At 50.0% G+C, this 14,822-nt stretch overlaps 1 protein-coding gene across 2 annotated transcripts; it reads right to left on the reverse strand.

Annotated features, from left to right (window-relative positions):
* Positions 1-3,690: 3,690 nt before the first annotated feature.
* RASL11A (RAS like family 11 member A) lies at positions 3,691-6,133 on the reverse strand. 2 transcript variants are annotated; one of them, XM_004458513.4, is made up of 4 exons: positions 5,928-6,133; positions 5,503-5,559; positions 5,306-5,385; positions 3,691-4,423 (listed from the first exon to the last, which is right to left on the reverse strand). In XM_004458513.4, exons 1-4 carry the CDS (start codon positions 6,049-6,051, stop codon positions 3,956-3,958), a joined length of 729 nt encoding a protein of 242 aa, XP_004458570.2. In that variant the 5' UTR covers positions 6,052-6,133; the 3' UTR covers positions 3,691-3,955. The 2 variants fall into 2 exon arrangements, with proteins under 2 accessions (XP_004458570.2, XP_023444552.2); XM_023588784.2 differs by having other exon boundaries at positions 5,924-6,029.
* Between the last annotated feature and the right edge of the window lie 8,689 nt (positions 6,134-14,822).

Here is a 14,822-nt window from a genome sequence, read left to right on the forward strand (position 1 = left end):
CGACCTTGACCAAGAGAAGAGCGACCTTAACCAGGAGGATGGTGACCTTGACTGGGAAGACTAGTGATGGCAGTGAAGGCAGTGGGATTTTACAGGCCGAACTTACAACAAAGGCAGGGGTGGGGAACCCTGCGAGAGGCAGGCTGGTTGAGGAAAAGGGAAGCTGAGTCTAAGCCCTGGCAGGGAAACACATGGCCGTGGAATCCCGCCTGGAAAGCCCCCGAGGGAAAGACCCCACCAGAAGTCTGCTGGAAGAACCCCATGAGAAGCCCATGGGGACAGAGATCTCATTCAGGGTCAAGGAAAAGCCCCCCGATACCCTCAAGGGCCTCACCATTGGCCCCCTGGGGAACTGACAGGTGGGGTCATCAGCCAGAACAGCAAACAGCTGGGACGACAGCAAGGGGAGGAGTAACGAACAGCTTAAGAGGTAACCCCACAAGCCAAATCTCTCTCTCTGCCTGGAGGTGCCCACACCTACATCTGGTGATGCACAATCTTTTATTTTCTCCTGTTCTTTTCCCCATATTCTCAGTAAACTCCTGGGCTAACTAAACTGGCATGTTCTTAACTTCTCTCTTTTTTTTTTTTTTTAAAGATTTATTTATTTATTTATGTCTCTTCCCTTTCCCTCCACCCCCCCCGGTTGTCGGCTCCCTGTGTCCATTCACTGTGTGTTCCTCTGTGTCTGTTGTATTCTTGTCAGTGGCACCGGGAATCTGTATCTCTTTTTGTTGTGTCATCTTGCTGCGTCAGCTGTGCATGTGTGCGGCGCCACTCCTGGGCAGGCTGCACTTTTTTCACATGGGGTGGCTCTCCTTACAGAGTGCACTCCTTTCACGTGGGGCTCCCCTATGCGGACAACACCCCTGCATGGCACTCGTTGCGTGCATCAGCACTGCGAGTGGGCCAGCTCATCACATGGGTCAGGAGGCCCTGGGTTTGAACCCTGGACCTCCCATGTGGTAGGCAGACGCCCTATCCATTGAGCCAAGTCTGCTTCCCCTTAAATTCTTTTACATAGCATAGTCAAGAACCTAGAGGAATCCATCATCCCTCAACTTCCCTGACTTCACTGAAGAAGGATGAGGGAAAGCTGTAAATCCTCCTCCCTTGTGAAGCTGGAGAGAAAATCTCACACTACAGATGACACCTCAGAGGTCCAGCAAAACTACCAGATAAAAACAGGTAGGGGAGCAGATGTGGCTTGAGGGCTTGAGCTCCCACTTCCCACATGGGAGGCCCCAGTTTCCATTCCCGGTGCCTCCTGAAAAAAACAAATACAAGCACCAAGCACCACCAGGACCCAGGAGCTCTGCCCCCCAGCAGAATACAGATGCCCCGGGGCTCTGGGGGTCTGCCCTCCTGATTGGTGAGGGAGGTAGGCCAAGAGCTGAGCTTGCCCGTGAAGGGCGGTGTCCTCAGCGTCCAGGCAGGCCCACGTCTGCAGGAGCTTCCTGCCCTCATCTTCTCATGACAACTTCCTGCTTACCTCTTCCGTCTCCAGGGCCAGTGTCCCAGGAGCCTTCCGGATGTTCCCTGAGCACCAAGACCCCTAAGAGATCTCACTGCCCATCAGCAGGGGCCTGAGAAGAGAAGCCACACTGTCCCTCCAAGTGCTCATTACCTCTGGGGCCAAGAATACAGGAAGTCCTCAGGCTCTGCAGGCCAGTTCTGTGCAACAGGGAAAATAGAGTTTGAAGTGCTTTCCGCTTAGCCTGCCTGAGCCCGTGGAGGCTCTGCTCCCTTCGGAACTGCCCTTGACTCATCTTTTGACCCAACTGGTTCCAGAGAGCTCTACCCTGGAGAGCTCAGCTGTACTTTCTGTCCCTGCCTTTTTGCTGGCTTGGAACTTGATCATAGGCTACCTTGGAACATGACTTTATTGTTCTTCAGCTTTTGTATTGCTGTTGTACTTTTCCCCAGGGGATGTTAGATCTCCTCTGTTCCTTGGGGGCAGGGGTGCCCCCTGGTACCTGGTGGCATTCTGGGCGTGCTGTAGGCACAGCAAAACTCATTAGATGACTCAGTTGTTCCCACGGCCTCACCTACAGAGTTAAGGTGTACGGTTTGAACCCGAGCAGAAGCATGGGTGGTGATAGAAAGAACCTTTGTTCTGAGGCTATGCAAATAGCAAGGAGAAGTGAGGCACTTTTTTAAAAAGATGATTGTGGTGGATCGAATTGTGTACCCTAGTTTGGATGTAATTTTGGTCTTGACCTGCGTTCACCCTTGGAAATAAGAACTCTTCAAGCTGTTACTTCAGTGAAGGGGTGGCCCAACTACATGAGGCCTTAACCTAAGTTGGCTGAGGTCCTCAAAAGCAAATAAAATTGGAGCAGCCAAGAGTTGGAAGTCAATGGAACCCAGAGGAGACAGAAGACACCACCATGTGCATTGCCATGTGGGGGGAAAGCCGAGGACCCCCATAGTTTGCCTGCCAGTCGGAAGATAGCAACCCCAGGAGCAAGCAAGCCTTCTAGCCTCTGCAACCATGAGCCTACGAATTCCTGCTGTTAAGCTGACCTCTGGTATAGTATTTGTTTTAGCAGCTAGGAAACGAAAACAATGATGGAAGATAAAACAATAGTTCTCCTTAATTCTGGGGATATTCCTTTAGATTGACGAATTGACTAATTTTCATGCCATTCTTCCCTTCATGCCATTTTGCATGGGTACCCGTCCCTCACATAAGTGGGAAAGGGGTGTGACCGTCACAGGTGTGGACAGAGGGCTCTGCAGTTGCCTGAAGCTGCGTCTGTGTCAGTTCCTCTGTGTCACTGCTAAGGAAACTACGCAGAACACCTTCTGGCTGTTCTGCAGCAGTGACAAACTATTTCATTGCCATCTCCCATCCTTGTTCTTGTACACCGAAAAAGGATGCATCCATTCAATTATTCATCAGAGATTTACTGGAAACCTACCACTCCGTGTGCATGCCCTGGGATGGTGAATAACCTGGAATGCCATTCCTCAGATGTATCTTATCCAGGAGATAAGGGGGAACTAGCTGAGCTTTTTCAATCTGGGAAATGAGGATTAGGCTTGGTTTTAGTAAGGTTGTTCGGACGTGAAGAAAGGATTAGCGGGATATTTTTCCAGAAGCCAGGAAACCTGTGAGGGTGGGGAGGGTGGTCTTGCTGGAGCCTTGGCAGAGGTGGTAAACTCTGGGCTGAGGGGGAAGTGGCACTTTAGAGACAGTGCTGCCCTGTCGGACATGGGGTCAGGGAGGGGAGGCGGACAGGAGGACGTTTCAGGCAGCTTCTGGATGGCAGGACCACCTCCTGGCGTAGGGATCACAGGAAAAGGGGGGTTGTTTTTCTTTAAAATATGGGTTGGAAAAAATAAAATAAAACATGGGTTGGGAGGATAAACTTAAATAAATTTGTACCAGTGAATAATAATGTTACTTCTGATGTGCATCAGCTCACACTGTACCCCTTCCCTTAAAAATGACAGGATGTCAGGTTCATGCCTGTGGTAAGGCACCCCAATTAAAGACATGCTGGCGCTACTCAAATCCTCTTCCTCCACATTCTTTCCTTTCTCCCACAAAGGAATCCCCCTACATAAACCCTTCTCCACGTAAGACACCAATCAGCGTCCAGACCAAGAGCAAGCATTGAGCTGTTCTGGGCTCTGGTGCAAGTATGATTTCTATAAAAAGACATAAAAAAAAAAACAATGAGCAATGTTGCCATTTTGCCTTTAATGGAAAAGTGGCTAGCAGAGTAAAGAAAATAAAAAGTTCTTTCAATTAAAAAAAAACAAAAACCATCTCCACCCAACTTCTCGGCAATCACTGCTTGCCTTTTCAGAAATCCACATACACTGGAAAACCAAGGATCTTTATAAAAATAAACTCTGAATGTGTGGCTTAAAAAGGGGGAACCCCAGTCTTTTTTAGCTGCACAAACGTGTAGTCCGAGGCAGACCGAGCCTGTCCGACACGGGTTCACCCCAGGGCAGACGGGGACTTGACTTTGGACGACAGCGCCTGCTTGAAGCGCCTCTTAAGGTCCTGCATGTTGGGAGAGCGAGGCCGGGGGATGGCAGAGGCCCTCCTCCTCTCCCCGCTGTGGCTGTGCAGCTTGCTCACTTCTTTGCAGAGATGCTGAAACACATCGCAGACGTCTTCGTAGCTTTCACTAGTGGAAATCTCCAGGAACAGGCTGCCCAGCTCGTGGGCCAGCTGCAGGCCGTCCTGCGTGGGCACCTGCCGCGCGTGCAGGAGGTCCCCCTTGTTGCCCACGATGACGACGGGGGTCTTGGCGTCGGGGTGGACCTTCCGGATGTGTTGGTACAGGGGCCGGATGGACTGGTAGCTGCTGTGGTCTGTGATGGAGTAGACGAGCAGAAAACCTTCTGCCCACTGCACGCACCTGGCCAGGGGGTCGGCCGCCTGCAGGAGGCTGTCGGGGACCTGCCGGGACCAAAAGGACCTGCTCCAGGAAGCCGAGCTCAAAATATCATCAGAGGACCCTCGTAGAAACTTTTGAAACAGAAATCACTCAACTAGGGCTTTACCGCCCGGGGCCGCTTCTGCGGAGGGCGGCCTTTGATATGGAGAGAACAAGTTCTCAGGCCATTTTCCTGCGTGTTTTATGGGAGCAGTTATTTTTAATCCCCAGGCTTGACAGGCAGGCTGTTGAACTCTGGTTCCTTGTAAATTAGTCCGAGACCTTTCCAACCAGAAGGGCTCGATTTTTAGGGAAACAACTCATAATAAACACAACTTTGAAAAGAAGCCAAGATAAACATCTATTTCCAAACCCAGGGAAATATTTTTGGCATGCACTTCTTGAGAACATCACAGGCACAAATTCCTCCTTCGGGTTCCTCCCCAGGACCTCACTCCCTAGAAGGCACAGTGATTAGCAACTTGTTAATCAAGGGACATTCCCGAATGCTGGCCGAAGGGTGATCTGACGGCAATTCCTCCCTGGAGGGAAGAGCCAGCGGGAGACTTCTGGCAGGTACCAGGGTGGCCGGCTTGGAAGGAAGCGGGGAAGCCCGGCCTAATGGGTAATGGCCCTCCAGGGGTGCCGAGAGAAATGAAGCCTCCTCGCCCTGGCTAGGGTGGCAGGCTGGAGGCAGCTGTGTCTACCCGCCCCTTCTGGGGGGTTCTGGCACCCCGCATTATTGGACCCACCGGCAGACAGTCCCCTCCTGCCTATAAACCCGTAACAGCCAGCCCTGGGCCATCTCCTGCCCCACCAAGTCCCGCTGTGCGCCCCGCCATGCGCCCGCCGCGGGGGCGTCTGGGTGGCCTCAGCTGCTTGCTGGCAGGCCTGGCCGCCCTCACCTGAACGCCTCCTGCAGTGTCCTGGATCTGTAGGGACAGCTGGTCTCCCTCGACAGAGACGAGGCGCGAATACAGTTTGTCTGGAGAGTGAAGCAGAGCCTGCTTTTAAACTCTGACCCTCTAATCAGAAAAAAAAAAAAAAAAGACAAAACGGAACATGCAAGCCAGAAAAGCAGGACGAAGGGGCTTCGTCTGACCTGTATTAGGCTCATAGTCGCCGATGAACCTCTTGGTCAAGAAGCGCACGATCATCGCTGAAATGAAAGAGGCAGATCACCTGAATGGGGAGCGCCAAGGGCTTTCGTCCGACGGTCAGAGCAGGCAACGACTTCCACCCCGGCGGAACTGCAGCGAGCGGGTGGGTGCCAGGACGCGGGGGTTGCATGCTGTGCCCAGGGCTGGCGGTGGCGTCTGCGCGGGGTCCACGCCCGCGCCTTGCCCCGGCTCGAGCCCAGCGGGGCCCCCCCTGGGACGCGTGCTTGGACGAAGCAGCCCCAGGACCCCGGGCGGGCGGACAGAGGCGCGCTTGGGGGGCTCTCTCCAGCGCGGACACCTGAAGCCCCTCCCCTCCCCGGGACGCGGGGCTGGCAGCCGCCCGCCCGCCGCGACCCTGCGCACCCACCGCTCTTGCCCACGCGGCCGGAGCCCAGCACGGCCAGTTTGATGCTCTTGGGCAGGAGACAGTCGGAGGAGGCCTCCGGGATGGGCGCGAGCAGAAAGTTCCCCGACATGCTGGGCGGACGCATGGGGCGCGCGGGCCCGGCGGGGGGCGGCAGGGGGCCCCCGGGGGCCCGCAGGAGACGGAGAGCGCGCGGGACGCGGGGACGGCGGCGGCGGCGGCGGCGAGCGGAGCTGTCCGCGTCCACGGCTTTTGAAGGGCTCTGCGCGCGGGGGAGCGCCGCGGCCGCCTCCGAGCTCCTCCTCGGCCCCGCCTCCTTCCGGTGGCAGGGTGCGGGGCGAGGGGACAGTCACCGCGTGCGTGCGCCCCGCCTGGCCGCCTGACGCGCTCTGCCTTCTGGCCGCGGCGCGCGCGGCGGTTGGAGGGGGGGGCCCGAGTGGGAACAGGCCACGTGGGGAGGCGCGGGGGGCCCGGGCCGCTGGAGCAGAGGGTGGGCCCGTGACCCCGGGGGGGCTGGCCTGGAAGAGAGGGCAGGGGGCGCGCCGTCCAACGCTTTGCCAGGAGGGCAGGGGAGGATTCTTGTGGAAGGGTTCCTTTGTGGTTTCAAAAGGTGTTGAGAGGTGACATCTATACGGAAAAAGGGAGGCCGGGGACGGAGGCCCCGACGCGCTGTCCGCCGAGGGCCGAGCGTGCAGGGCCTCTGTCCTGGTGGGGACCCGCTCCGCGCGCCCTTACTGCTTTCAGCCGAGCGATCCTAACGCAGCGGCTTCGGGCCTGAACTGACGCGTAGGACACTCAGTGGTCCTTACACGGTAGGACACTCAAGGGGCCTTCCCTGCCGCAGGCCGGCTCGGGCCTCATTCACAATGCCCTGTGCTCCCCTGAAGTTCAAGGCGCCCTGGTGGAGCTGCGGGGAGAGGGGAGAGGACCCAAAAGAGGGGTCTGGCCTGCGGTTTCAGGGGCGCACCGTAGCCCTTGGGTGTTTTCCTTGCGCTGTCACGGGCCTTCGTGCTTCCGATCCGTGTGCCAGCCGGGTGCTGTCCCTGTTCAAGGGCTCCACCGTTCTCACCCCTTTCTGAAAGACCACCCGCAAGAGATGAAGGGTTTAAAGCAACCATCGCTTCTGTCTGCACACAGGTCTATCCTCGGGGCGCTGGGCCTCCCTAGGGCGGCCGGGCTCCTGCGGGCTCCTCCCTGCCTCTGCAGGGAGCCCGCTGCCTCGGGTGCTCTCGCTCACCTCTGCAGCTGGCTGGCAACGGCGGTGGGGGGCCGGTCGCACGTGGGAGTGGGCGCCGAGCCTCCCTTCCTAGCAGCGGGCTGGCTGGGTTTGCTCTCCTGGTGGCTGAGCTGGGTGCCAAGCCCGTGGGTGAAGCAGACCTCTTGAGACCCGAGCTCTGACCTGGCACCCATCACTCCTGCTGCCTCCTAGGGGCCAAAGCCAGTCACCGGGCCAGCCCCAATTCAAGGGGTGCGGGGTGGAGCTTCAGGGGCCCAGGTGAAAGGGCTGGGGACAGCGAGGGGCAGAGGAGCCCGGCTGCTTTTGTCTCCAAAGCAGCAGCCCAAGCCAGGGACCTGGGAGACGGCCTGACTCTAACCACTCTTGCTTCCACATCAATTAATCGACAAGTTCTATCATTCCTACTTCCTAAATTTCTCGGGGTCTGCTCTCCATGCCTACTGCTCTCCTCCTTTCTCTGTTGAGTAACCCTGAGTAATCCTGAAGTGCGTTAGGAAAAGATGGTGACTCAGGTTACCTGTTCCTGCCTCTGAGGTGCCTCTGAGCACCACCCTGGTGGTCCATGCCCACCGCCCTCTCCTAATTCCTAGCGGAGCAGCTTGCAGCTCTGATCTCAGCTGTCATTCCTCACGGGGGAGCATTGTTTCCTGTCTGTCTCCACGAGGCAGGCACTCTATCTTGTGCCGCTAGGACCCAGCACAGAGGCGGACCTGGGACACACAAGGCCCTTCGTGAATGTTCACTGACTTTCTCATTGAATAAATGAAGGATGCCTTCCGGTGTAACCTGGGAAAGAGAGAAGTCTTGGGTGTGGCCATTGTCCCAGCACCTTGGTTTTGAGAGCAAACTGCTCTCCGGAGAAAGTGTTCCAGGAAGTGCCTGAGACAATTGCCATATTTAAGCTATACTGACTTTTTGTCATTCACAAGGCAATACCCGTTGGTTAAATTGAAAAGACTTGACTCAGGGTGCCTCCGTTCCCTACAGGGGAAAAGGCACAAATGCTGGTTCTGGGGATCACTGCACAGCTGGTGGTGTGGGGGGGTCTGGGATGATGTCTCTCAGACTCTCTTGGCCTCTCCTTGGATACAAGGTGGTTGCTGTGGCCCCAGACATCAAGTCCTCACCCAAGCGGGAAGGGAAGGAAAGGGCTCTCTTCCTTCCTTTGTTTCTTTTATTGTGAACTAAAATAATTTTCAGAAGAACTCAGCAGACTTTTCCTTACTTCCCATTGTTCAGCCCCCAGAAGTTGTTTCAAGGATTGTCCAAGTACCTAGCAAAAAGGATGGAATTGCCATGGCTTGTTTCGACAATGAGGGTTCCTCCCTGGGACTGGACACATTGCTACCTCACTCCAAATCAAAAAACATAAGTGAGTATGACAACTGAGCAGAAACCAATGGGATCTGCCACAAATACCCTTCACTTTCCTGTGGTTAAAATGTAGAACTTTCAGTGAAAAGAGAGCCCTTTCTTGGTTGAATCTTGAGCTTATCTCTTCGCCTCATTCCCCAACAGGAATAAGATCATTCTAGTTTATTTAGAGCATCCAATTGGGAAGATTCCTGAGGCTGTTCTCTGCCCAGTGATAATTATGTTTGTTTCACTTTGCATTTACATTGCACCTTTGCTCAGAAAAGCCCAAAATGTGATTCCATTGTCCTTGGTAAGGTTTTGTGCATTAACAAATGCCCAAGATAATCCATGACCTTTTAATGCAGATTATCAGCCACTGAACTGTAGAATTATAAATAGCCTTGCCTAAATGCGTTGCTGTTTGTGTTCCGCTATTTCATTTTGGATTTCTTTGTGTCCAGAGTTATGTAAAACTGTAGTGCAACCAATATAAGACAGGCATACAGAAATGGCTTCAAACAGATAATAGAAATGCGGAGGCACAGATGTAGATGCACAAATCCGTGGGTGTTTAAATTGAATGTGAAGGGCAGGATTTGGGAAAATGCAAATAATATTAGACTTGGGAAGGTATTAACCCTTTACCAGTCTTAGAATGATTAGAATTCGGATAATTTGGATTCTAGCCTTCAGGCAAAAGTGTCAACGGTCATGAATGTCTCCATCACCACCCCTTGCCCAATATCAGACACCTTTTGTATACCCTAAATCCTTGAATAGGCCTACTGGAGCCTCCAAAACTGTCTCAGAGGTTCTCTCTCCCCAGAGCAGGCATCATGCTCTGTCCTCTACCAGCTCCCTACTTTATTTCAATATAACAGACAAAATGATTGAAAATCTATTTTCTGTAAGACTCTGTGTTAAGTGCTAGCACAGAACACAAAGAACAGCTAACCATCTAGTCTCAAACATTTAGTGTCTTTGAAGTGCCAGGCACATACTGAGGACTGAGTATATGAAGAAAGTATAAGACGTGCCTGGCTGCCTGGAGAAACCTTCCTATCTAGTGGAGAAGTTTTTTAAAATCTCAAATGTTCTTTTTCATTCTTATTTAATCTTAATTCTTAACCCAGCCTGTGAAATAAGTAAATGTCTTCTGAAGTGAGGTTCAGACAAGTTTTGTGGTTTATCCAAAGCATCACAGTTTTCTTCAGTAGTGGAGTCGCCAAGCCCCCTGATTTCAAATCCTGGGCACTTCCCACCAGGACAGAACGCTGAATGGAGAGCGCCCTCCCATGTAAATGAAGTGCCAAGCAGGTTGGGGTGCCAGCACCAAAAGAGCTGCAACAAGAGACATTTAAATGTGACTGGGGGGAAGCAGACTTGGCCCAGTGGTTAGGATGTCCGTCTACCACATGGGAGGTCCGCGGTTCAAACCCCGGGCCTCCTTGACCCGTGTGCAGCTGGCCCATGTGCAGTGCTGATGTGCGCAAGGAGTGCCCTGCCACGCAGGGGTGTCCCCCACGTGGGGCTGCAAGGAGTGCTCCCTGTAAGGAGAGCCGCCCAGCGCAAAAGAAAGTGCAGCCTGCCCAGGAATGGTGCCGCACACATGGAGAGCTCACACAATATGATGACTTGCAACAAAAAGAAACACAGATTCCCATGCTGCTGACAACAGAAGCAGACAAAGAAGAACACGCAGCAAATAGACACAGAACACAGAAAACTGGGAGTGGGGGTAGGAAGGGGAGGGCAAGGGGAATGGGAGAAAAATAAAATAAATAAATCTTAAAAAAAAATGTGACTGGGGGTAGGAAGCAGATGTGGCTCAACTGATAAGAGTGTCCACCTACCATATAGGAAGTCCAAGGTTTGAACCCAGGGCTTCCTGGCCCATGTGGTGAGCTGGCCCACACTCAGTGCTGCCATGTGCAAGGAGTGCCATGCCATGTAGGGGTGTTCCCCGCATAGGGGAGCCCCACACGCAAGGAGTGCACCCTGCAAAGAGAGCCACCTGCGCGAAAAAAGTACAGCCCGCCCAGGAGTGGCACCGCACACACCAAGAGCTGATGCAGCAAGATGATGCAATGAAAAAGAAACACAAATTCCTGGTGCTGCCAAGAATGTAAGCGGACACAGACCACACAGTGAATGGACATAGAGGGCATACAATGGGGGAGTGGGGGGAGTGGGGTGGGGATTGGAAGGTGAGAGAAATAAATAAGAAAATAAAAATAAATGTGACTGGGGGTATCAGGGAAAGCTACAGGGGGAAAGGAGGTGGTCTCCAAGCATGAGTTAATATTTGATAGGTTAATATTTGATAGGTGGAGAAGGGGGTGGAGGAAACAACAGCAGGGAGAGAGATAGAGGTTTGGGGAACTCTGAGTGGTCCCAAAGGTAAGAAGGTTGTGGTGCTTGACCCAAAAGGTTACAAATCAGAATGTGGATGGCAGTGAATTGCGAGCTAGAGAATTCATCTTGAGGCTATGGAAAGCCATTGAACACATTTTGAGGAAGATAGCCCCTACTACAAGCAACAGTGTCAGTGTTAGGGGCATAGAAATAGGATATGTTCCCTGCTCTCAAGGACCTTCAAGTTGTTTACTTATTCAGCCTCCCTGAGCAATTCATTTAACCTGGGCCTGCCTTTCTTCTCGGGAGGGGCAAGAAACCCAATCGCATCCTCACTTGACCTAAGCCATCATCTCATTTTAGAGGAGGCAGTAACAAACACCCATTGCATTTCTTTGTCGATCCCAACGATTTCCACAAATTCTAATCTTGATGAAAAAGTACGATCTTGATGAAAAGTAAGAATATTTTCTCTCTGCCTCTTCCATTAGTGGCTTTTTGAAAAGCCCTGTCAATTCAAGCCAAATCACATGCTTTCGCTGTTGGCAAAGAATCACAATATAGGACCTCTGGCTGCTTATTCACTGCTCTGTACACATTTCCTACCTCAGCAATAACAGCTGCAGGTGCTGCCTATTATTATTCATAATCTAGTAGCTTATCTAACATTCTGTGAAGGTTTTTGCATGAACAATGCCACTTATTTTCCCTTTAAGGGAAATTGGGAATGAAAAAATAGGCTATAAATATTCATATTCCAAACGAATAAAATACAGTTGTAAATTATTTCTCCTGTGATTAAAAAAAGAATGAGCTAGACCTACCTTTATATTTTAGCAATTATAATTGCTAAATTTTAGCAATTGTTTATATTTTAGCATTTTTCCCCCCAAGTACAGAGAAAATGCTACTACTACTAATAGGAGTATGAAAGAGATATGCTCCTGTTTTGTGCCACAACATTCAGGGAAATTTCAAAAGGAGTATGACAAATCATCCAACCCTTGGGATTGTGTTCAACTGAGTGAAGTCAGAAGGTCTTAGAAATTACCTGGCTAGATCAAGAGACAGAATGAAGTAAAAAAGGCCAAGCAGCCTCATTTACAGGCAGAGCTCTTTAAGAACAGGTTAATGGTTTTATATTAGAATACTTTTCTTCACTTTCATCAAGTGTAAGGAAAGAGAAGTGTATAGTAAGGAATTAATTTATTAATTCATAATCTGTGGGGGTTGCTCATTACTTAAAGACATGCATTGGGAAGTGGGTGTGGCTCAAGCAGTTGGGCACCCACCTCCCACATGGGAGATCCTGGGTTCCGATCCCCGTGCCTCCTAAAAAAGATGGGCTGGCATGGCGAGCTGATGTAAGGAGCTGGTGCAATGAAGAGACACAACAAGAAAACACAATGAGAGACACAGCAAGTGGGAACGGAGGTGGGTCAAGTCATTGGGCCTTCCCTCCCACATGAAAGGTCCTGGGTTTGGTTCCCAGTGTCTCCTAAAAAGAAGACAAGCACACAAGGAACAGATACAGAGAGAGACAGCGAGTGCAAAAAGAGTTGGGGTTGGGGGTGGGGGAGGGCAAATAATTTTAAAATAAAAAGACCTGCCTTTAAGGCAGTCACATAATTTTATCATTTGGCTCATCTCTTGACTAATACAACCTTACATATTAATCTGCACAGTACTTGCAATGCATCCAAATGGAGATGCCCAAGAGGGAGTTGAAAATACAGATCTGGAGCTTCGGAGAAAGTGAGCTCTGAAGTTTGAGAGAATTAAGAAGGGCTCAAGACAGAGGAATGGCTATGTCTGGGATTCTCAGACTTGAGTAGCACCACCATCACTCAGAGGGCTTTTATGTTAAAAAGAGAGTGCTGGGTCCCACCCCAAGGACTTCCGATTCAGCAGGCCTGGGGTAGGTGTGCATACTTAACCAGTTCCCAGACGCTGCTGATGCTACTGGCTGGCGTAACTACTGGCTTACCTCACCCAGGAAGAAGTTAAAGAGAAGGAAGAGAGACACAGATGCAGAACATTACAGTATGATGGCAGAAGCTTCCTGAAGAGAAAAAGGTATGTTGGCTTTGATAACTATCAAAGATCCAATAAGCACATGAAAAGATGCTCAAAATCATTAGCCATTAAGGAAATGCAAATCAAAACCATCATGGTATCATTCCAGACCCACTAGGATGGCTATTATTTAAAAATATAAAATGATGTTGGCAAGGATGTGGAGAAATTGGGACCCTTGGACATGGTGGTAGGAATGTAAAATGGTGCAGCCACAGTTGCAGTTTCTGAAAGTTAAACATAGAATGACCATATGACTTTTAATATACCCCAACCAACCAAAACACAGGGTTTCAGTTATGTGTGTACATTAATTTTCATAGCACCATTATTCATAATAGTCAAAAGGTGGAAACAAACCAAATGTCCATCAACAGAAGAATATGTTAACAAAATATGGTATATATATTGTGGTTAATAATACAAAAACAAGAAAGTTCCCCTATTACAAGGTGTTAAGAATGTGGTGATACATGGGAAAAATACGAATGTAACTTATATAGTTAATAATAATACTGTAGTATTTTTGCAGCAAAGGCAAAGAAGGTACTGTATCAATGCTAAAGGTAAAAAAATATATGGGATTTAGTTTTATGAGCTGTGAATATGATCAAGGTTTGTTTTTTCCATTTCCTCCATTAATGAGGCCATGGTCCTGTCATTTAGCCAAATCTGGGCCCACTTATTCATCTTTCAGAACACTGGAGAAACAACTGAGCTTGTTTTCAGATTAAATAAGGTAAATATGCCTGGACAGGTTTTTTTGTTTGCTTTTTCTTTTAGGAGGCACTGGGATGGTTCCCATGTGGGAGGCAGGCAGTCAACTGCTCAAGCTACATCTGCACCTTGAACAGTCTTTTTTTCAGTTTACGCCATCATTTATTTTTGTTAAATTTTTTTTTTTAAAGATAGATCACACAAAATATTACATTTAAAAACATGAAAGGTTCCCATATACCCCACTCCCCTCCACCCTCTGTTGCTCCCACATCATCCCCTTTCATCAGTAAGGCACATTCATTGCATTTGGTGAATATATTCTGGAGCACTGCTGCACCACATGGAGTATAGTTTACATTGCAGTTCACACTCTCCCCCAGTCCATTCAGTGGGTCCTGCATCTGGCCTAGACTGTTTTTTAAAGTTAGCTACAGCACGAACTCTGAAGAAATGTGAAAACCACCAGACAAAAAAGACATATTGTATGACTCCACTTATACCAAATAGCTAGAACAAAGAAATTCACAGGCATAGAAAGTAGATGTAGGGAGTGCAGGGTGAAGAAATCTGTAGGTTTGTGATGACAAAGCTTTAGCAATAGATTGTAGCACAATACTGTGAACGTAATTAATGAACTGCACGTTTTCTAACTTTATAGTTTGGCAGTGGCAGGGCCAGATATGGCAGTGCACACAGCCAGGAAATGAGGAAGACAGGAAAGGTTAGTTGGTTGATTTCTTTTAGCAAGCGTAGACTGCAGTCATGGAAGCAGCAAAATGGAAAGGGCTGATATGAGACCAAGAATAATCCATTAAACAGAGGGCAGAATAAAGAAACTTGCCGGCAGTAGGTCTCTCCCTGTTCTTTTACTCTCCTTGATTCCTTAACTTTCCTCGCATTATATTGGTATTTGGGTCTTACTGCCCCTTACATTTTCCTTCCCCAATACAGTAAATATTTCCTAACTCAATAAAGTAGACATATAGATGCCAAGTTGATAGGAAAACCAGGTCGCCAACCACATATATTGGGCAGCAAATAAAGTACCATAAAAAAACAAAGCAGGATAAAGGATAGGGAATAGGGGAGTTTGCGATTTTATGCAGAATGACATGGGACAGTCCCTGATAAGGTTACACTTAAGCAAACTGAAC

The sequence above is a fragment of the Dasypus novemcinctus genome, chromosome 15 (assembly GCF_030445035.2).
Source record: "Dasypus novemcinctus isolate mDasNov1 chromosome 15, mDasNov1.1.hap2, whole genome shotgun sequence".
Taxonomy (NCBI): Eukaryota; Metazoa; Chordata; class Mammalia; order Cingulata; family Dasypodidae; genus Dasypus; species Dasypus novemcinctus.

What these genes read in the sequence shown, in the direction of transcription:
- RASL11A (XM_004458513.4), bottom strand. Translation starts at nt 6,051, where the DNA reads ATGCGTCCGCCCAGCATGTCGGGGAACTTTCTGCTCGCGCCCATCCCG. An exon ending in CGGCCGCGTGGGCAAGAGCG is followed by an intron (nt 5,560 to 5,927) that starts GTGGGTGCGCAG and finishes CTTTCATTTCAG; the next exon opens with CGATGATCGTGCGCTTCTTG. An exon ending in ACACTGCAGGAGGCGTTCAG is followed by an intron (nt 4,424 to 5,305) that starts GTGAGGGCGGCC and finishes TGGTCCCGGCAG; the next exon opens with GTCCCCGACAGCCTCCTGCA.